At 52.9% G+C, this 21478-nt stretch overlaps 1 protein-coding gene across 2 annotated transcripts in view; it reads right to left on the bottom strand.

Moving 5' to 3' along the window:
* Window positions 1–21478, bottom strand: part of tnfsf12 (TNF superfamily member 12) — a 79757-nt gene that overhangs the window by 1967 nt on the left and 56312 nt on the right. Inside the window, exons 2-5 of one of the 2 annotated variants that reach the window (XM_038786902.1) lie at window positions 10538–10700; window positions 7248–7295; window positions 5185–5297; window positions 3586–3727 (exon numbers count right to left, since the gene is read on the bottom strand). In XM_038786902.1, the coding sequence (XP_038642830.1) occupies window positions 3586–3727; window positions 5185–5297; window positions 7248–7295; window positions 10538–10700 (466 nt within the window). Of the gene's footprint in view, window positions 1–3585; window positions 3728–5184; window positions 5298–7247; window positions 7296–10537; window positions 10701–21478 lie in introns of those variants that run through there. The other variant, XM_038786901.1, reaches the window with a different exon arrangement.

Raw genomic sequence — 21478 nt, 5'->3', positions numbered from 1 at the left:
AGTAAATCTGCGTATTAGCGGGAGGCAGTAAGCCCCCCCCCACCCCCCCACAAATGGGGACCAGATGGAACAGTGCTCATGGGGGTCTCCCAGGGGAGCGGAGGTCCCTAGCTGCAGTTCCACTCCTGATTTCGACTCTAACTTCGATGTTGCCCGAAAATAGTTCCCTTCTATCAACCCGACCAGTTCCCAGAATATCTCGAGAGCTCTGACCAAATCAACTCTTTCAAATTCCAAAGACTACAATTCGAGTCGGTGTAACCTTGTCTAATAATTGAACTCAGGCTGAAAAGTCTACATGGGCTGGTTTAGCACACGGCTTTGAAAGCAGGCTAGCAGCACGGTTCAATTCCCGTGTCAGCCTCCCCGAACAGGCGCCGGAATGTGGCGACTAGGGGCTTTTCACGGTAACTTCATTTGAAGCCTACTTGTGACAATAAGCGATTTTCATTTTTCACACTGCCAAGCCTTCTCAAAATGTGGTGCCAGTGTTGAACTCAGTGGTCTAGATGTGATCTATGGCGTAAAGCTGACGCCCTGAGTCCAGTGCCAAGGGGTGGATGCGCGAGCGGGAGTGGCGTTTTCCAATCGCGATGTTCAACCGATGCCTAATCTCCCCTCTCAGATGGATCCCGTCCCAGCCTCCCCGAACAGGCGCCGGAATGTGGCGACTAGGGGCTTTTCACGGTAACTTCATTGAAGCCTACTCGTGACAATAAGCGATAAACATAAACATGTATAAAATCCTATGGCGGGGGCGGGGGAGGGAACTTGTGACCATCCTTGAAGTCCCCCCCCCACCCCGCCAATCAATTGGAGAGTCTAGGACCAGGGGTCACAGTTCAGAATAAGAAGTCGGACATTTTGGACCGAATGGAGGTTTCGTGGCGCAGTGAGTTAGCGCCCCCTACCTCTGAGCCCGAAGCTGCGGGTTTGAGTCCCGCCCCAGGACTTGGTCTCCAAGGATGGTGCGTCTGCACCCACGGCCAAACAGGTTGAGTGTAAATCTGCTAAATCCTTGCAAACACGCCAATGTCTAGCGGAGGGAGCAGGAGAGATTCCTGTGGACGTTGTTATTGAGTATTTTCAAGGCTGAGATGGATAGATTTTAGACACTGAGCGCTTCTGTTCTTACTCGTTCATGGGACATGAGCGTCGCTGGGTGTGCCAGCATTTATTGCCCTTCCCTAATTGACCTTGAGGGGGCAGTTAAGAGTCAACCCCATTGGCTGTGGGTCCTGGAGTCACATGTAGGCCAGACCGGGGAAGGACGGCCGATTTCCTTCCCTAAAGGACATTAGTCAGCCAGATGGGTTTTAACGACATGGTCATCATTAGAATTCCAAAATTCACCATCTGCAGGGGTGGGATTTGAACCCAGGTCCCCAGAGGATGGGTCTCTGGTTTACTAGTCCAGTGACAATGCCACTCTGCCACAGCCTCCTCAAGGCCCTCGGGTCAGTGGAAGATCTGCTACCATCTTCATGGCGGCTCAGGACGCTGAATGGCCTCCTGTTGCCATTTCTTCTGCTGTTATTGTAGAATTTGGTGCATTCCAAGTTTATAATCATGGATGTTTTATTATAACAGCTACCGCTGACCGCAATTTAAACGTACACTTCGCGGAAGTACTTGAGGAAAGAAGCGGTGATCGGAGAATCCACACACCATCAATACGGACATGCCCACCTGTTCTCTCTCACTGACCATTCACTAAGCCTTGGCCAGGATGCTACGGCCCAGCCAGTGATGGACATCTTCTCGGGTGGGCCGTCAAAATTTGGAGAGCGCCCAAAAGACAGCACTCTCCAAATTGTAGCATAGAGTCATTGGGTTTTACAGCACAGAAAGAGGCCTTTCAGCCCATCAATTTATCAAGCACCCATCTATTCCAATCCCATTTTGCAGCACATGGTCCGTAGCCTTGTCTGGCGTGGCAATTTTCTGAATGCTTTTTAAAGATTGTGGGGGTTCCCCCCCCCCCCCCCCCCCCCCCGGCCCCTTTCAAGCGGAAAGATTTCTTCCGATCTATCCTATTTATGTCCCTCGTTATTTTGCCCACCTCGATCAGGCCCCCCCCTCGGCCTTCTCTGCTCCAAGGAACACAACCCCGGCCTAACCAGCCTCTCCCCATAGCTGAGACGCTCCAGCCCAGGCAGCATCCTGGTGAATCTCCTCTGCTCCCTCTCCAGCGCCACCACATCCACCAGGCCCGTCATTGGCCCGACTGCGATTTTTTCTTAAAATGATGTACGGGATGTGGCCGACGCTGGCCGGGCCCAGCATTTATTGCCCATCCCGAGTTACCCTTCAGAAGGTGGTGGGTGAGCCGCCTTCTTGAATCGCTGCAGTTCTGAGATGTAGGTACACCCACTGTGCTGTTAGGGAGGGAGTTCCAGGATTTTGCCGCCAGTGACAGTGAAGGAACGGCCGATATATTTCCCAGTCAGGGTGGTGAGTGACTGGGCAGCAGGGTGGCGCAGTGGGTTAGCCCTGCAGCCTCACGGCGCCGAGGTCCCAGGTTCGATCCCGGCTCTGGGTCACTGTCCGTGTGGAGTTTGCACGTTCTCCCCGTGTTTGCGTGGGTTTCACCCCCACAACCCAAAGATGTGCAGGCTAGGTGGATTGGTCATACTAAATTTCCCCTTAATTGGAAAAAATGAATTGGGTACTCTAAATTTATTTAAAAAAAAAGGGTGGTGAGTGACTGGGAGGGGAACCTCCAGGTGGTGGGGTTCCCAGGTATCTGCTGCCCTTGTCCTTCTAGATGGTAGAGGCCGTGGGTTTGGAAGGTGCTGCCTAAGGAGCCTTGGTGAGTTGCTGCAGTGCATCTTGTAGATGGGACACACGGCTGCCACTGTGCGTCGGTGGGGGAGGGAGTGAATGTTTGTGGAAGGGGGAGCCAATCAAGCGGGGCTGCTTTGTCCTGGATGGTGTTGAGCTTCTTGAGTGTTGTTGGAGCTGCGCTCATCCAGGCAAATGGAGAGTCTCCCATCACACTCCTGACTTGTGCCTTGTAGATGGTGGACAGGCTTTGGGGGGGTCAGGAGGCGAGTTACTCTCCGCAGGATTCCCAGCCTCTGACCTGCTGGTAGCCACAGTATTAATGTGGCTGGGTCCAGTTCAATTCCTGATCAATGGTAACCCCTAGAGTTTTGATTCCCACCCCATGTTAGTTTGAAGCTCCCTTACGAAATGAAATGAAAATCGCTTATCGTCGCAAGTAGGCGTCAAATGAAGTTACTGTGAAAAGCCCCTAGTCGCCACATTCCGGCGCCTGTTTGGGGAGGCCCACATTCCGGCGCCTGTTTGGGGAGGCTGGTACGGGAATTGAACCCACGCTGTTGGCCTGCCTTGGTCTGCTTTAAAAGCCAGCGATTTAGCTCTGTGCTATACAATGGATCTACAGACTTAGACAATCCACAGGAAGAGGAGAAGGCGGAACGAGATGGATAAAGACGGATATCAATGGGACCTCAGGGTTATTTTCCCTCCAACAAGCAGGGACTAAAAGGACCTCGGGAGACGGTGCAAATGGGAACGCTTCTACGCAAGCCAACCGCAGCAGAATAGACGGGTACTTACCTGCACTGTAACAAGTATTGAAAGGCTGATCGGTCGGCATATTCTGCGTGCATCTGAGCAGTGTCTCTCCCTCATTTTGCCTCCTCTGTTCCCTTCTCTTTACCACGTGACCCATGACAAACGTCCTGTCCTGATACAGGACCTGGGCAAAGAGGGGAAGGCGTTAGAATGGACCAGTCAGCGTTACAGGTGTACGACGCGCCTCCCCAACTCCCAGCCCCATCCCTTAGTTCAGTACCGCACCCCCTTCTCAAAAGAGGAAATCTCAACATCACCAGTCTCGGCTCCAGAGACACCGGCCTCCGACAAATCTGCTTCCATCTCCCTTCAAGACAAACACCTTCCAGATCCCAATTTGCTGTGAAAATAATCTCCTCATCTCCCTCTCTGGTTCCATTGCCAATTACCTTCAATCGCCAACACTCCTGCCTCTGGAGTCACTCTCTCCACATTTAGTCCATCAAAACACCTCATGGTTTTCAACGCCTTGAACTGTCTCTGCTCAGAGGGGAACAATCTCCACATTCATTCTCATCCCCTGCGCCATTCTGGTAAATCTCTGCCGCACCCTCTCCAGGCCTTGACAATCTTCCTTTAAAAGTGGTGCTTAGAGTTTGAGGCAATATGGGGCCTATCCGGAGGCTTCCCTGGGATCTCCCCCAGACTCAGAGCCAGGACGCAGGAGGAGGATGTCTCGGTTCTGGGCGCACTGCCACAGTAACTGAAGGTGAAAGATCTCTGAACTGACCGACCCATTGCAACACCATCAGATGAGATTTAGGTTGAGGCCCTGTCTGCCGACCCAACTTGCCAATGGGAACGGCAAACAGAAGAGGGGGTTTGCACAGGGTCCTGAGCAACAATCCTCACCATCATCAACGACCAAAGTCATTCACTAAACGTGGACCGTTTTGTCCTCCCTCCCTTCCTCCCTCCCTCTCCCCCTCCCTCCCTTCCTTCCTCCCTCCCTCTCTCCCTTCCTTACTCCGTCCCTTCCTACTTTCCTTCCTCCCTTCCTTCCCTCCCTCCCTTCCTCTCTCCCTTCCTTACTCCGTCCCTTCCTACTTTCCTTCCTCCCTCTCTCCCTCCCTCTCTCTCTCCCTCCCTCTCTTCCTCCCTCCCTCTCTTCCTCCCTCCCTCTCTCCCTCTCTTCCTCCCTCTCTCCCTTCCTCCCTCTCTTCCTCCCTCCCTTCCTTCCTCCCTCTCTCCCTCCCTCTCTCCCTCCCTCTCTCCCTTCCTTACTACTTTCCTTCCTCCCTCCTTCCCTCCCTCCCTTCCTTCCTCCCTCTCTCCCTCCCTCTCTCCCTTCCTCCCTACTTTCCTCCGTCCCTCTCTCCCTTCCCCCCTCCCTCCCTCCCTACTTTCTTTCCTCCCTCCCTACTTTCTTTCCTCCCTCCCTCCCGTCCTTCCTCCCTCACTTCACTCACTCACACTCTCGTCTATTTATTAATTCCTCTCCTCATGCATTCATTCTTCCTTTCTGTCCTTCTCCCGGTCTCTCTTTCCTTCTCTCCTTTCAGCTGACCCTGGGGCAGGGTGCTTGCCCTCTCTCGAACCACTCGGCCGCTGACTGCTCGCAGAATGTCCCCTGTGTCCTACCTGAGTGTAAATGAGATAGTGACCGTTCCCTCGAATGGCAATTGTACTGTTGTTCTGTTCAAAGGACTCTCCGGTGTGTAAGATCTTTTGCCAGTGAATAACGGTACTATCCCCTACAAGAAGCATTGGGGAGAGAGAGAGAGAGAGAGAAAGAGCAGAGAGAGAGAGAGAGAGGCAGAGTGAGAGAGAGAGAGAGAGAGACATAGAGAGAGACAGAGAGAGAGAGAGAGAGAGAGCGAGACAGAGACAGAGAAAGAGAGAGACAGAGAGAGACAGAGACAGAGAGAGACAGAGAGAGAGACAGACAGGGAGAGAGAGAGAGACAGACAGAGAGAGAGACAGAGAGAGAGAGAGAGTGAGGGACAAACAGAGAGATCGAGAGAGGCAGAGTGAGAGAGAGAGAAGCAGAGAGAGAGACAGAGAGAGTGAGGGACAGACAGAGAGAGAGAGAGAAAGAGAGAGAGATAGTGAGGGACAGACAGACAGAGAGAGAGAGAGACAGAGAGAGTGAGGGACAGACAGAGAGAGAGAGAAAGAGAGAGAGATAGTGAGGGACAGACAGAGAGAGAGAGAGAGAGAGGCAGAGTGAGAGAGAAGAGACAGAGAGACAGAGAGAGAGAGACAGAGAGAGAGAGAGACAGAGAGAGAGGGACAGACAGACAGAGAGAGACAGAGAGAGACAGAGAGAGACAGAGAGTGAGGGACAGACAGAGAGAGAGAGAGAGGCAGAGTGAGAGAGAAAGAGAGAGAGTGAGGGACAGAGAGAGAGAGAGAGAGAGAGAGAAAGAGAGCATGTTACCATTCAGATCAATATTACAAACCTCCCTCCAGTCCACCTCTGCAGCTCCATTTCACTCTTTATTCACTTAGATGTCACCCTGCATCTTACCCACTCAGACATCAGGACAGTCAATAGTGCAAAGCAATTCAACTGTGGGTAGCATCACAGCCGATCTCGTCATCTACCCGCCTCGACCTGCCATAGGGACATGGCTGGTTATTCTATGTCATGCCCTACCTGACTGTGTTCCTGCAGCTGGATTAGCCCCCCAACCCCCTCCTCACCCCCCCCCGCCCAAAAATTCAACCCACGACCCTTCACCCCAGCCTCATTCCTATTCTGGCCTCTACTGCATCATCCCCCCCCCCCCCCCCCCCCCCCCCCCCCCTCCCACACACACACCTAAATCCAACACACTCCCCGAGCGTTCTGGAACGTGGGGACAGGAGGGGGCCATTCAGCCCATCGTACTGGCTCGCCCAATGAGCAATTCACCCTGTGCTATCTCCCCCAGCAGCCCCACGCATCCATCCTTTCCAGATAACAGCTGACATCCCTTTTGAATGGTTCCGCTGCACCTTCCTCCACCGCTCTCCCAGGCCGTGTATTCCTGCCCAGAACTACTCGCTGTCTGATAATTGGCAAACGGCCCCTGGGGTGGGTGGGGAGCCCCCATTGCTCTAACGAGACATTCTCATTAATGACCTCTTTCACTGCATGATCAATTGTTCCTGACTTTCCAAGTCTCTCCACCACTCCCTTGCCAAATACCCCCACACCCTTCCCTTTTTTCACCCTCCTCTCCCAACTATTGCCCCCCCCACTCCCTTCCCAACTGTCAGCCTCCCACCACTGCGCCCCTCTCACTTCACCCCCCTCCCACTCTCCTCCATCTCCCTTGCAGCTCCTCACCCCCCTTCCCCGCCTCTCCCCACTCCTCCTCCCTCTGCGCCCCCCCCCCATCTCCCTCTCCCTCCTTCCACCTTCCCCACATCGCTGCCCGCCCCCTCCCTCACTCCCGTCTTCGCCACCGCACCTCTCCTTTTCCCCAACCCTTTCCCCTCCAACACCGCAAGCAACAGCCCTCTCCCCTCCTCCCCATCCCCATACTACCCCCCTACCTCCCTCCCCGGAGGTCTACTCTTCCCTCTCACACATCCCGAACGGACTGCCGCGAGGTTGAATGGACGATACAAGACTCTGGGATTCTGTCCCTTGGGACTTCTCTATTTGATCGTTATTGTTGAAGGCCCAGCCACGCATGTCACGTAGCCTCACTCACCCTGTGATCTGTAAGAGGATGGGACCAGGTGGATTAATGAGTTTCTTCCTGTAGTAAATGAGAACAAAGGTCAGTCACGGTGATTACCGCGCGCTACGCTGTCCAATCTGACCCGTGGCATTGCGTTTAGATATTAACAAACCGACCGTACAACAAAACTCAGTTCAAACTCCCCCCATGAACTCCCCTCCATCAATAACTCTAAGCCCCCATTGAGGGGCGATGCACTATCAATTACCACAAAGACCAGAGTAGTGGAATAATCGAGGCTTTATCATAGAATTTACAGTGCAGAAGGAGGCCATTCGGCCCATCGAGTCTGCACCGGCTCTTGGAAAGAGCACCCTACCCAAGGTCAACACCTCCACCCTATCCCCATAACCCAGTAACCCCCACCCAACACTAAGGGCAATTTTGGACACTAAGGGCAATTTATCACGGCCAATCCACCTAACCTGCACATCTTTGGACTGTGGGAGGAATCCGGAGCACCCGGAGGAAACCCACGCACACACGGGGAGAACGTGCAGACTCCGCACAGACAGTGACCCAAGCCGGAATCGAACCTGGGACCCTGGAGCTGTGAAGCAATTGTGTTATCCACAATGCTTCCGTGCTGCCCTTTATTGAGCAAAGATGTTGTTCCTCCTGTAGCTGGAACCAGAATGGCTGCAGCTCGGTGAGCACAGACATTTATACTCCGCCTAGTGGGCGGAGCCAGCAGGCAGGGATTTACCCAGGTACCCCTACTATACGGGCACTGGCGTAATGCATATAATACAACTAGTGGTGACTACCACAAGGGGATTGGAGGATAAGAGTGAATAAGCCGGACTGAAATTGTACAGGCCTTTGGCGAGGCTATGCCACTGGTACCATGTACAGTTTTGGCTCCCGTACTGAAGGAAGAATATACTTGCCTTGGAAGGAATGCAACAAAGACTGACCAGACTGGGAGAGAGGATTGTGCTCTGAGGAAAGATTGAGTCAACTAGGCCTATATTCCCTAAATGAGGGGGAATCTCATCGAAACACACGCAGTTCTTTTAAAATTAAATTTTAATTTTAGAGTACCCAATTCACTTTTTCCAATTAAGGGCATCCAATCCACCTACCCTGCACATCTTTGGGTTGTGGGGGCGAAACCCACGCAGACACGGGGAGAATGTGCAAACTCCACACGGACAGTGACCCAGGGTCGGGATCGAACCTGGGACCTCGGCGCCGTGAGAAACATACGAGGTTCTTGGGCGTATGGTTTCCCCCGACGGACTGAGGAAGACGGGACAAGACGGTCTGAGGTTAAGGGGTCGGCCACCTTGGGTTGACTTTGAGAAGAAGTCTCGTGAGCCGGAGGGCTGGGAACTGTAACCAGTGCCACAGCAGAGCAGCGCCAGTTGTTGGCTGTTTCATACAGACGTGAACAAGCTGTGACGCAACCCCGGGACATGGTGAGTTACTGGAACGGAAACAGCCACTCACGCTTAGTGAAGGGCAGACGAGACGAAGACAGATTGTGTTTTCGGGCCCCCCCCCTTCTGCCCCGACCCAAGAGTCGGTCCATCTGGGCTGAATTAGTCTGAGAGACAGTTTCCAATACCGGACGGGCTTTACGATGTCACGTGCAAAGTTTGGTTTGAAAAGCAGATTTGTTGACGTGTTAAGTATGGATTGCCACATCAGCCATTGACAGCCTGGAGGAGCCCGTCGGGCCCAATCAAGGATTTGTTTGACGTGCAGTCGCTGTGGTAGCGTGGGAAAGGCAGCAGCCAATCGGTGCACAGGAAGATCCCACAAACAGCAATGTGTCATTAGCCAGTTACTCAGCTTTCATGATGTTGGTTGCGCTCAACGATGCAGGACTTCTCCCGTGGTGCACGAGGCGTGTCAGTCAGCCTGTACTCTCCGGCCCGTGGAGATAAATCTGTACACAGTCTCTGAGATCGTTACACAATCTCTGAGATCGGTACACAGTCCCTGGGATTGGTACACAGTCTCTGAGATTGATACACAGTCTCTGCGATTGGTACACAGTCTCTCAGGTTGATACACAGTCTCTGAGATTGGTACACAGTCTCTGCGATTGGTACACAGTCTCTCAGGTTGATACACAGTCTCTGAGATTGGTACACAGTCTCTGCGATTGGTACACAGTCTCTCAGGTTGATACACAGTCTCTGAGATTGGTACACAGTCTCTGCGATTGGTACACAGTCTCTCAGGTTGATACACAGTCCCTGGGATTGATACACAGTCTCTGCGATTGGTACACAGTCTCTCAGGTTGATACACAGTCCCTGGGATTGGTACACAGTCTCTGAGATTGGTACACAGTCTCTCAGGTTGATACACAGTCTCTCAGGTTGATACACAGTCTCTGAGATTGGTACACAGTCTCTCAGGTTGATACACAGTCTCTCAGGTTGATACACAGTCTCTGGGATTGGTACACAGTCTCTGAGATTGATACACAGTCTCTGAGATTGATACACAGTATCTCAGGTTGATACACAGTCTCAGAGGTTGATACACAGTCTCAGAGGTTGATACACAGTCTCTCAGGTTGATACACAGTCTCAGAGATTGGTACACAGTCTCTCAGGTTGATACACAGTCTCGCAGGTTGATACACAGTCTCTGAGATTGATACACAGTCTCTGAGGTTGATACACAGTCTCTTAGGTTGATACACAGTCTCTCAGTTTGATACACAGTCTCTGGGATTGGTACACAGTCTCTGAGATTGATACACAGTCTCTCAGGTTGATACACAGTCTCTCAGGTTGATACACAGTCTTTGAGATTGATACACAGTCTCTGAGGTTGATACACAGTCTCAGAGATTGATACACAGTCTCTGAGGTTGATACACAGTCTCAGAGGTTGATACACAGTCTCGCAGGTTGATACACAGTCTCTGAGATTGATACACAGTCTCTGAGGTTGATACACAGTCTCTGAGATTGATACACAGTCTCTGAGGTTGATACACAGTCTCTGAGATTGATACACAGTCTCTCAGGTTGATACACAGTCTCTCAGGTTGATACACAGTCTCTCAGGTTGAAACACAGTCTCTCAGGTTGATACACAGTCTCTGAGTTTTATACACAGTCTCTGAGATTGATACACAGTCTCTGAGATTGATACACAGTCTCTCAGGTTGATACACAGTCTCTGAGTTTTATACACAGTGCCCCGAATGCAGCCAAGGTCTACGCCCTATCCAGGCGCGGCCCGATGACAGCCAGTTAAAGAAAAGCAGACTAAAAATAAAATCTTTGGCTCACTTCTCTGTCTGTGCCTGTGCTTGCCCTCGGAGTCTCTTTCCACGCGGAGTGCTTGCCGCTCTGGTTCCCCGGTGCGTTCGCGGGCTGCATGTGTGCAGTCCCGAAACTGAGGTACGGGCGACGTGTAGCCTTGGGGCCTCGTGTTACCCAACGCGGGCGAGACCTGTGGGGAGAGCCAGGGTCAGAGGGTCAATCTTAAAAAACACAAGGTCAACCGGTGCCCTTTGAACCTCAATTTAGGACGGAAGTAATGCAGAAAATTCCCAAATTGTGCAGCACAAGCGAGAGATTGTATTTAACATGACTCTTCCTATTTTCTCTTTATTCGCTCATTGGACCTGGGGGTTAATCGCTGAGCCAACGTCGACTGGGTCCCGGGGCGTCTTTGAATTGGATATCTCCTCACAGACCCCTTAATACTTTAGTGTTAGCCAATGGCTCAGTGACGTGCCTGATTCAGCCAGGTAGGCCTTACAATTGTGCCTGCCTGCGACCAGAAGAACTGAGGGCAGGCTCACAATAGAATTCATAGAATTATCATAGAATTTACAGTGAAGGAGGCCATTCAGCCCATCGAGTCTGCACCGGCCCTTGGAAAGAGCACCCTACCCAAGGTCAACACCTCCACCCTATCCCCATAACCCAGTAACCCCACCCAACACTAATTTAACACGGCTAATCCACCCTAACCTGCACATCTTTGGACTTGTGGGAGGAAACCGGAGCACCCGGAGGAAACCCACGCAGACACGGGGAGGACGTGCAGACTCCACACAGACAGTGACCCAGCCGGGAATCGAACCTGGGACCCTGGAGCTGTGAAGCAACCGTGCTAACCACTGTGCACCCGTGCTGCCCTTTTAGTTCGGGCGTCATGGGCAGCACAGGCCTGAAGGCCGAAGGGCCTGTTCCTGTGCTGTACTTTACTTTGTTCTGTCTTTGAGGTATTCAATCGCCCCGCCCCCCCCCCCTCCCCAATCCCCCACCCCTACCCACCCCCCGCCCTCTCAGGTGGATGTAAAAGGCCCTACGGCCACTATTTTCAAAGGAATGGCGCGGCCAATGTTTGCCCCACAATCCACGCTGATAATTGTTGGGGGGGGGGGGGGGAAGAGATTATCTGGTCGTTCGCAGCGTGGGATCTTGCTGTGTACAAATTGCCTGCCGCCTTTCCCGGCGACAGCCCCCTGGGGAGGAGGTAGGCCGCCACGCCAATGCAAGCTGATGTTCGGCCAGGGCTGCCCTGCCAGTTCACCGAGGGGGACATTATGTGGAGTTGGGTAAGAGGCTCTGTAGCTGCTCCTGAACCTCGTCCAGCTGGCTGAAGGACCCGCAGTTAATCTTTCAGGGAAGTTAGAAGGGGAATTTCTATTGAGAAATCATCCGTTGGCAGCTGCTTCGATGGAGGGGAGGGGAGGTGGGGAGGGGGGGGGGGGGGGGGGGGGGGGGCCTTACAACTGCTTTTCCCACTTCCTTAGAGATCCAGGATCGCATTCTGGATCCCCTTCGGAGTAACATAAAAAAAACCAAACAACAGTCTGCAAATATTCCAAAGGGTTCACCTCCCGGCCTTGTTAAAAATAATGAGAGCGGAGTTGGAGCGATGACTCTCTCTCTCTCTCTCTCTCTTTCTCTCTCTCTCCGCTGGCTTCCCTCTGAAAGATGTGATTGACGGATTTGATAAATACGCTCCCAATTTCCCAGAAGAAAGGCTGGCTTAGCACACTGGGCTAAATCGCTGGCTTTGAAAGCAGGCCAAGCAGCAGTGGGTTCAATTCCCGTACCGGCCTCCCCCGAACAGGCGCCGGAATGTGGCGACTAGGGGCTTTTCGCAGTAACTTCATTTGAAGCCGACCCGTGACAATGAGCCATTTTCATTTTTTCAAGGACTGATGCGGAGAGCTGAACGGGAAACTGGGGGTGGGGGGGTGGTGGGGGGGAGGGGACGACCTTGCACAGAGTCCCGGACATGCTGCCTGCCGTTGTGGGCCGTCAAACTCCTTCATTTTAACTTCATATCCATGTTTCTAAATCCCCCTGCACTCCCCTTCTCTCCATCGCCAGCCCTCATCCGATTCCGGCCTCCTGCCCATCCCCAATTCCCATCCCTCCGCCATTGGCGGCCGTGCCTTCAGCTGCCTGAGCGGGGGGGGGGGGGAATTCCACTCTCCCCCCCCCCGAAATCTCTCCGCCCCTCCCTCTCCCCCTCCTCTCCTTTGACCGACTTCTTTCGCCGACCGATCGTGCCTCTGCCCACTCTTTGAAAAAGCTATCCAATTAGACCCCCTTCCCCCACAGCTCTTCCCCCGACAAAGGTTCCCCCTCTCGTGCACAATGAGTCAACCTCTGATGACCCAAAATACCAGCCGTGTCAAAGTTGTCGACCATTCCCACCGCCAGACGAGTAAATCACACAGGGCCATGAACGTTGTGGTAGTGTGACGAGGGGTATTACGGTACCTGGAAGTGTGAGCTGCCATTGGTGCAGAGGACTCGCTGCTCATTGGCCCAGGTATGCCACGTGCCTCTCAGCCGATTGGCTGAGAGGTGGATAGCTCCGCCTACAAGGCGGGGTATAAGAACCCGTGTTCCCCGGCAGTCTGCCATTCTTCTGTACATCTGTTGCCGGGTCTACTTCTTGTGTATTAAAGCCTATTATTCGGACTTTATCTACGTTTCATGTCCATTGATTGTGCATCAAACGTACCGCCCAATCAGAGCCGAGTTAGACCACATGGCGTCCATCTACAAGACAAGGCACGATATCGCCTTCCGCACGGGACGCGGTGAGGGTGGCGTGGCGACGGCAGCAACAGCAGGCGATTGGCTCCAACATGGCCACGCCCCACACGTCTTGATCGAGCCGCCACCCTTTTGACGCGGATGGAACCAGATTCTTCCGCCGGAGGTGTCCAATGCCGTAGGCTGCATGATGGGACGGATAGACTGGGCCATCGTACCGGGAGAATGTTGGCCGGCTTGAGGAGGCCGATGAGAGTCCGAGGGTTGCCCCCCCCCCCCCTTCCGTCTCCCTCGCATGGGTCACTGAGGTGCTCCGGGACTTCACGCCCCTCACGGCCCGAGTACATGTTTGAACGCATTGATGGAATGGGGGACTGTACCTCGAAGGTGACAGAAAGAGGTTAGGGGACTTTTCTGGAGCTAACATTTTTCAATTCAAGGTTCCAGCTTTTTTCACACATTTCCTCATTTTCATTTCGCAGTTCAGCCTGTTGTTTTTGACGTCGGTCGTGTTTGTAGGGATATTGGGTTACAGAGAGACGCATTCGAGAACAGGTGAGGCAATTCAGCCCCTCGAGCACGTTCTACCGTTCAACACAATCCTGGATGATCTGCTGCCAACACAACTCTCCATTTAACGTGGATTTGTGGTTTAATTCCCGGGTTTTGGCAGGATTTTACTGTATGTATCGAATTCCCTTTCAGGGTTTCAACTGACTTTCAGACAATGGATTGTAGATAATGTTCCAGTAAAATGTAGACACCTCCCCCCCTCCCCCCCTCCACAGGCTGAATTAGATTCCATGCGTCAATCGATGTTTGCTTCGTTATCTGGCTCCAGTCCTGAGCTTTCCGACGAACTCATTCTTGAGACTGAGTTCCTGTGTCCTCCTGTTGGCTCCCGTCCACAACACTGCAGGAGCATTCTTCACCTCTGACCTCCCCAGCCTCACTCTTCCCATTGGTCGACCTGAAATGTGCACCCCCCCCCCCGTAACGCCTGCCTTCCCACAGCCAATCGGAACGCGAATGCACTCCTCGTCGACCAATTGGATCCTTCTTGAGCCTTCGCCAACAGGTCATTCTCGCTGCCCCACGCCCGCAAATATTGGGCTAGATTCTCCGTTGCGGAGACTAAGTCCCACGCTGGCGTGAAAACGGTGGCCTTTAGCGCCAAGGAAACTGGCGCAAAACGGCTACCGATTCCCCGTTTTGCTGGGGGCTAGCAGGGAGGCAGCGAAGAGCTTCTCGCTCTAGCTGCCGATACGGCCCTGAGGATTTCCGTGGCCGCGCATGCGCACGGCGGCGGCCTGGAGCGGCCGCGCTGTGCTCCATGGCGGACCCGGACCGCAAACGTAGTGCCCCTTCTTCGGCCGCTCGTGCGCCCCGGACCACCCGCCCACAGCCCCGGATAAAGCCCCCCCTGCCCGCGGATCGGCCCTCTCCCGACTGTAGCTCCGGACTGAGGCCGCAGCCGCCACACTGTCCGGGGAAAGAGGCTTCTCCTGAACTCCCAACTGGATTGATGGTCTACGTATGGTCTTTCCACCACTCCCCCCACCTCCACCCTCTAACCTCCCCTACAAATGGAAGCATCTTCTCTATGTCTAGCTGTCAAAAAAACCTCCTCCGGCTCCCAGGCCCTAAGAGGGCGTTGGCAACCATGGCCTTCCACCGGACTGGGTCAGGGGCCGGAGGCGGTCCGAGTGAAGGTCATGGGGTCAAACCTCCACGATTGGTTCAGCCAAAGTTGGCGTCCTGTATTGCGCAACTGCTGGCCTTTCCACCGATCAGTCATTTAAAAAATTATTTCTTGCGATACGGGTGTCACTGCCTCGGCCCAGAATTTATTGCCCAACCCTTTTTCAAAAAATGTATTTTATTACAAACATGCATCAAATAGGTTACAGCAAATAAACGCCCCGGGAACATACTTCCCAACAATCAACTATACAGACTGTACAGACCTTCCCCCTTTTCACCCCCCCCCCCCCCCTCCCCCCGCGACGAACAGCTCCTCAAACAGGGTCACAAACTTCCCCCACCTTTTCCCAAACTCCCCCGCTCAGCCCCTTAACTCATACTTTATCTTCTCTAACCGCAGGAAGTCGTACAGGTCACCCAACCATGCTGCTACCCCCGGTGACGATGCCGACCGCCACTCCAGCAAACTTCATCACCGTGTAATCAGAGAGGCGATGGCCACAGAATCGGCCTTCCTCCTCTCCATGAGCTCCGGCTTCTCTGAAACCCCAAATATCGCCACCAAAGGGTCCACCTCCTCCTCCACTATCCTGGCTAAGACCCCGAACTCTCCCGCCCAGAATCTGCCCAACTTTCCGCAACCCCAAAACATGTGCGCATGATTCGCTGGCCCCCGCCCACACCTCTCACACTCATCTGCTACCCCCTGAAAGAACCCACTCATTCTGGCCCGAGTCATATCCACCCTGTGCAACACCTTAAACTGTATCAGGCTCATCCTCGCACAAGAGGAGGTCCCGTTTACCCTACGCAGTGCCTCACTCCGTACTCCCCAATTGATCACCCCTCCCAACTCCGCTCCCCATTTCTCCTTGATCTTCACCACCCGCTCGCCTCCCTGCTCCCCCAGCCACTTATATATATCCCCAATTCTTCCCTCCCCTTCCACATCCGGAAGCAGCAGTCTCCCGAGCAGGGTGTATCCGGCAACCGAGGGAACCCCCTCCAGACCTTTCGTGCAAAGTCCCAACCTGCAGATACCTGAACTCACTCCCCCTCGGCAGCTCTACCCTCTCCCTTAGCTCCTCCAGACTGGCGAACCCTCCCTCCAAATACAGATCCCTCACCTTGACCAGCCCCACTTCCCTCCACCTCCTGCACACGCTATCCATCCCCCCTCCGGCTCAAACCCCATGATTCTCGCACAGCGGCGTTGGCACTGACATCCCTTCTACCCTAAAATGCCTCCTCGGCTGATTCCATATCTTCACCGTGGACTGCACCACCGGGCTCCCTGAATACCTACTCGGAGCCATTGGCAATGCTGCTGTCACCATAGCCCTCAAACTAGACCCCTTACAAGATTCCTCCCTCCAAACCGCCTCAGCAGGCCCATAATCCTTCTCTCCAACGGATCTGAAACATACAGCAAGAGGTCATCGGCACAGAGCGACACCCGATGCTCCCTCTGTCCCCTCATAATCCCCCACCACTCCGCCGACCCCCTGAGAGCCATCGCCAATGGCTCTACGGTCAGCGCAAACAGCAACGGCGACAGCGGGGACCCCTGCCTCGTACCCCCGCGTAAATCAAAGCTTCGCAAACTCATATCATTCATCCTCACCCTCGCCCTTGGCTCCACAGACAGCAATCGCCCCCGTGCCACAAATCTCGGCCCAAACCCAAACCTACCCAAAACTTGGAACCGCCACTCCACCCGATCAAATACCTTCTCCGCGTCCACGGATACCACCACCTTCAGTACCAGAGCCCCCGACGGATTCATCACCACATTCAGCAGCCGTCTTATATTACTCACGGGCTGCCTGCCCTTCACAAAGCCTGTTTGATCTTCTGCAACCACCCCCGGGACACAGTCCTCCATCCTCCTCGCCAACAACTTAGCCAAGACTTTCACATCCGTGTTCAATAGTGATATGGGTCTATACGACCCACTGGGTCCTTCCCCTTTTTCGGGATTAGTGTGATTGTTGCCTGTGTCGTCATCTTCTCCCGTGCTTCATTAAACGCCCCCAACAGATGTGTTGGCAGGTCCGTCGCAAATTCCTTATAAAATTCCGCTGGATACCCATCCGGCCCAGGGGCCTTCCCCGACTTCATACCCCTGATACTGTCCAGCACCTCCCTCAGCCCCAGGGGCTCCTCCAACGCCGGCCTCTTTGCTTCCTCCCCCTGGGGAAATTCCAGCTCGTCCAGAAACCGCCCCATGTCCCTCTCCTCTCCTCCTGGGTCTACCTCATAAAGTCCCCGGTAATACTCTCTAAATGCCTCATTTATCTTCCCTGGCTCCGACACCACATCCCAGCCCCAGTCCGGATCTTCAATATTTCCCTGGACGCAGGCTGCCTCTACAGCTGGTGCGCCAGCATGCGGCTCGCCTTCTCCCCATACCCATACTGCACCCCTCTTGCCCTACGCAGTTGCCCTACCGCCCTCCCCGTTGGCAGCCTGTCAAACTGCCCCTGTAACTTTTTCCTCCTCGCCAATCCCTCCGCGGTGGGAATCCTCGAATACTCCCTGTCCACCTCCACTATCTCGCTCACCAGACGGTCATGTTCCGCCCTCCTTTCCCTACCCGCACGAGCCTTAAACTAAATCATTTCCCCCCCCCGGACCACTGCCTTCAGTGCTTCCCAAAAAATGCCCGCCGACACCCCCCCATTCTGATTCTCCTCCACCAACTCCTTAATCGCCGCTCGCACCTTATCACAAAAACCTCCATCCACCAACAACCCCGAGTCAAACCTCCACCCCGGCCTCTGCTCTCGTCCCGACCTGAACCGAATCTCCAGCAGGTGGGGGACATGGTCGGAGATAACTACCCCCACATACTCTAGCCCCCTCCACCCCAACCAACATCTCCCCACTCACTACAAAGTAATCAACCCTCGATCTTCAGGGAGTAATCTTCCTGAAGCTGAGGGGGGGTGGGGGGGTGACTGGGAGGTGCCTGTGGGCAGGGGCTGTCATGCATGCTGATGAACGGAAGTGAGGTGGTGGGGGAGAAGGCCTGGAGGGTGGCTGGATATGGGAGGGGGGGTTAGGGGTGGAGGCGGGAAGGTTGTTGAGACGTGGCAGTAATCATGCTAATCCCGAAAAAGGGGACGGGCCCGGTGGAATGCAGGTCGTATAGGCCCTTGTCACTATTGTTGTGAGGCAGCAGTGCTAACCATTGTGCCACTGTGGCTTGGGGCGGGGTGGGGGGAACCTCCAGGTGGTGGGGTTCCCAGGTATCTGCTGCTCTTGTCCTTCTAGATGGTGGTGGGTTTGGAAGGTGCTGCCTAAGGAGCCTTGGTGAGTTGCTGCAGAGCATCTTGTAGACGGTACACACGGCTGCCACTGTGCGTCGGTGGGGGAGGGAGTGAATGTTTGTGGATGGGGAGCCAATCAAGCGGGGCTGCTTTGTCCTGGATGGTGTGGAGCTTCTTGAGTGTTGGAGCTGCGCTCATCCAGGCAAGTGGAGAGTCTCCCATCACACTCCTGACTTGTGCCTTGTAGATGGTGGACAGGCTTTGGGGGGGGGTCAGGAGGTGAGTTACTCTCCGCAGGATTCCCAGCCTCTGATCTGCCCTGGTAGCCGCAGTATTTATATGACTGGGTCCAGTTCAGCTTCTGGTCAATGCGTTCCTTTTATCATTTCCCAGCTCCGCTTGCAACATAGTCAGACAATTAATCTTTTCATTCCCAGACTCCCGGCGAGGATTAACAATTCCTTATTCCACCACCCCCCCCCCCCCCCCCCCCCCCCCCATCTCAGAGTTTGGCTTGAAAAGCAACATCTTTCCTTGTTGGTGGCAGCCTCCCTCCCGTCATTCCAGAGTAAACTGAATGAAAAACATGAAAGCGGAATCAGCAGAGGGCAAACCACAGGATTTACATCAGCATCTGTCGGAACAAGTTAATAGGTGCGTCAGTGCCTCGCCGCAGAATGTTCCAGATTAAGGGGGAAGTGGCCGGGACAGTCCCGGTGTGAAACCTTCCCTATTCCCCCTCCTTCCCCGAATGAGGGGGTCTCCAATCCTCCTGTGTCTTCCCCGGCCGTCTTCACTCAAACCCAGCGGGTCTTTCGAAAGAGATTTGTACCTCCCTCTTCCGAATTTTACTTGAAGGTTTTCGCTGCTTCCGACACGGAAACTGTTTCAGAGATGGATGGGGGGGGGGGGGGGGGGGGGGGGGGCGCAAAGAAACTGAGCAGAGAACCATCAACTGAGAATCTGCTCGCTTTCTGATTGGCTGACGGAGGGTGGGTCAGAGGTGGAGGTCATGAGGTCAAACCTCCACGATTGGTTCAACCAAAGTTTCCGTCCTTTATTGCTCGCGCGCTTCAAACCGAACGGTCATTAAAAAAATTCTTTCACGGATCCTGGGAGTCTCTGGCTGGGCCGAGCACTTATTGCCCATCCCCAATTGCCCCTCGGGAAGGTGATGGGGTGAGCCGAACTTCTTGAGCCGCTGCAGTCCCTGAGGTGTAGGTACACCCACTGTGCTGTTAGGGAGGGAGTTCCAGGATTTTGGCCCCAGCGACAGTGAAGGAACGGCCGATATATTTCCCAGTCGGGGTGGGGAGTGACTGGGAGGGGAACCTCCAGGTGGTGGGGTTCCCAGGGATCTGCTGCTCTTGTCCTTCTAGATGGTAGAGGCCGTGGGTTTGGAAGTTGCTGCCTAAGGAGCCTTGGTGAGTTGCTGCGGTGCATCTTGTAGACGGTACACACGGCTGCCACTGTGCGTCCGTAGATCTCCTTTACCCTCAGCTTGTTTGATCGTAGTGTTTCCTGGCGTGCTAACGTGCGTACCCCATAGATGAGTGCACTGACGTCTCTAGCTGGACCATCGCTTAAATGCATCCATCGCTGCCTCCTGTCCTAACTTGTACCCCGTTCCGATACCAGCCACCACCCCCCAAACTACCCTCCAGTGTTCGCTGATCAATACTTGCATCTGGTCCAACAAAGTCTCAATTAAAAAATTTCTACCCTCGTGTTCAAATCCCACTGTGGTCTTGCCTCCCCCCATCCACCTCCCCCGTCTGAGATCTCTGCGTTCATTCAACTCTGGCCTCTCGAGAATCCCCCATTTCCATCCCTCCACCTTTGGCGGCCGTACCATCAGCTGCCTTAACTTGGGCAACACGGTAACACAGCGGTTAGCACAGTTGCTTCACAGCGCCAGGGTCCCAGGTTCCATTCCTGGCTGGGTCACCGTCTGTGCAGAGTCTGCACGTTCTCCCCGTGTCTGCGTGGGTTTCCTGCGAAAGGTTTTACCGCATCAAAGGTGCTATACAAATACAAGTTCTGCTTGTTGTCAACTCAAGTCTGCTCAGTCTGAACAGAATAACGTGATGCGTCAGGGCTGCTGATTCTCAATGTACTCCCAGACGTTTCCTGACTGCCTGCTCCCGCGCTCCCGCCCTTGGTCACTCGAGCCGCCACCCCTCACACTCCCACCCCTCACACCCCCACCCGCAAGGGCCGATCAAAAAGCGGAACAGACTCTGCCTTGCCTTCAGCTGTCTACCCTATCTATCTATCTCGCTGTCTATGTATCTATGTCTATCGATCTATCTATCCATCTATCTCTCTATCTATATATCAATATATCTTTCTATCTGTCCATCAATCTATGTATCTATTTATATATCTGTCTGTCTATCTATCTATCTATCAACTTTTTTAGAACTATCTGACTCTCTATCTATCAATCTAACGATCTATCTATGTATCTCTACCGATATATCTATCTATCTCTGTCTATCTATCCATCTATCGATCTATCTATCTACCTATATATATATATCGGTAGAAGGTTTTATATATATATATATATATATATATATAAAACCTTCTACCGATCAATCAATCTATCTATCAATCTAAGCATATATTTATCTATCTATCCATCTATCTCTCTATCTATATATCAATATATCTTTCTATCTGTCCATCAATCTATGTATCTATTTATATATCTGTATGTCTATCTATCTGTCCATCTATCTATCTATCAACTTTTTAAGAACTATCTGACTCTCTATCTATCAATCTAACGATCTATCTATGTATCTCTACCGATATATCTATCTATCTCTGTCTATCTATCCATCTATCTATCTATCTATCTATCTACCTATATATATATAACTTTCTACCGATCAATCAATCTAAGCATATATTTATCTATCTATCTATCCATCTATCTCTCTATCTATATATCAATATATCTTTCTATCTGTCCATAAATCTATGTATCTATCTATATATCTGTCTATCTATCTGTCCATCTATCCATCTATCTATCTATCAATTTTTTTAGAACTGTCTGACTCTCTATCTATCAATCTAACGATCTATCTATGTATCTCTACCGATATATCAATCTATCTCTCTGTCTATCTATCCATCTGTCTATCTATCTATCTACCTATATATATATATAACTTTCTACCGATCAATCAATCTATCAATCTAAGCATATATT

This window comes from Scyliorhinus canicula, chromosome 29 (genome assembly GCF_902713615.1).
Source record: "Scyliorhinus canicula chromosome 29, sScyCan1.1, whole genome shotgun sequence".
Taxonomy (NCBI): Eukaryota; Metazoa; Chordata; class Chondrichthyes; order Carcharhiniformes; family Scyliorhinidae; genus Scyliorhinus; species Scyliorhinus canicula.
Note: the sequence above shows the minus strand (reverse complement) of the source record. Positions and strands in the feature narration are given on the sequence as shown.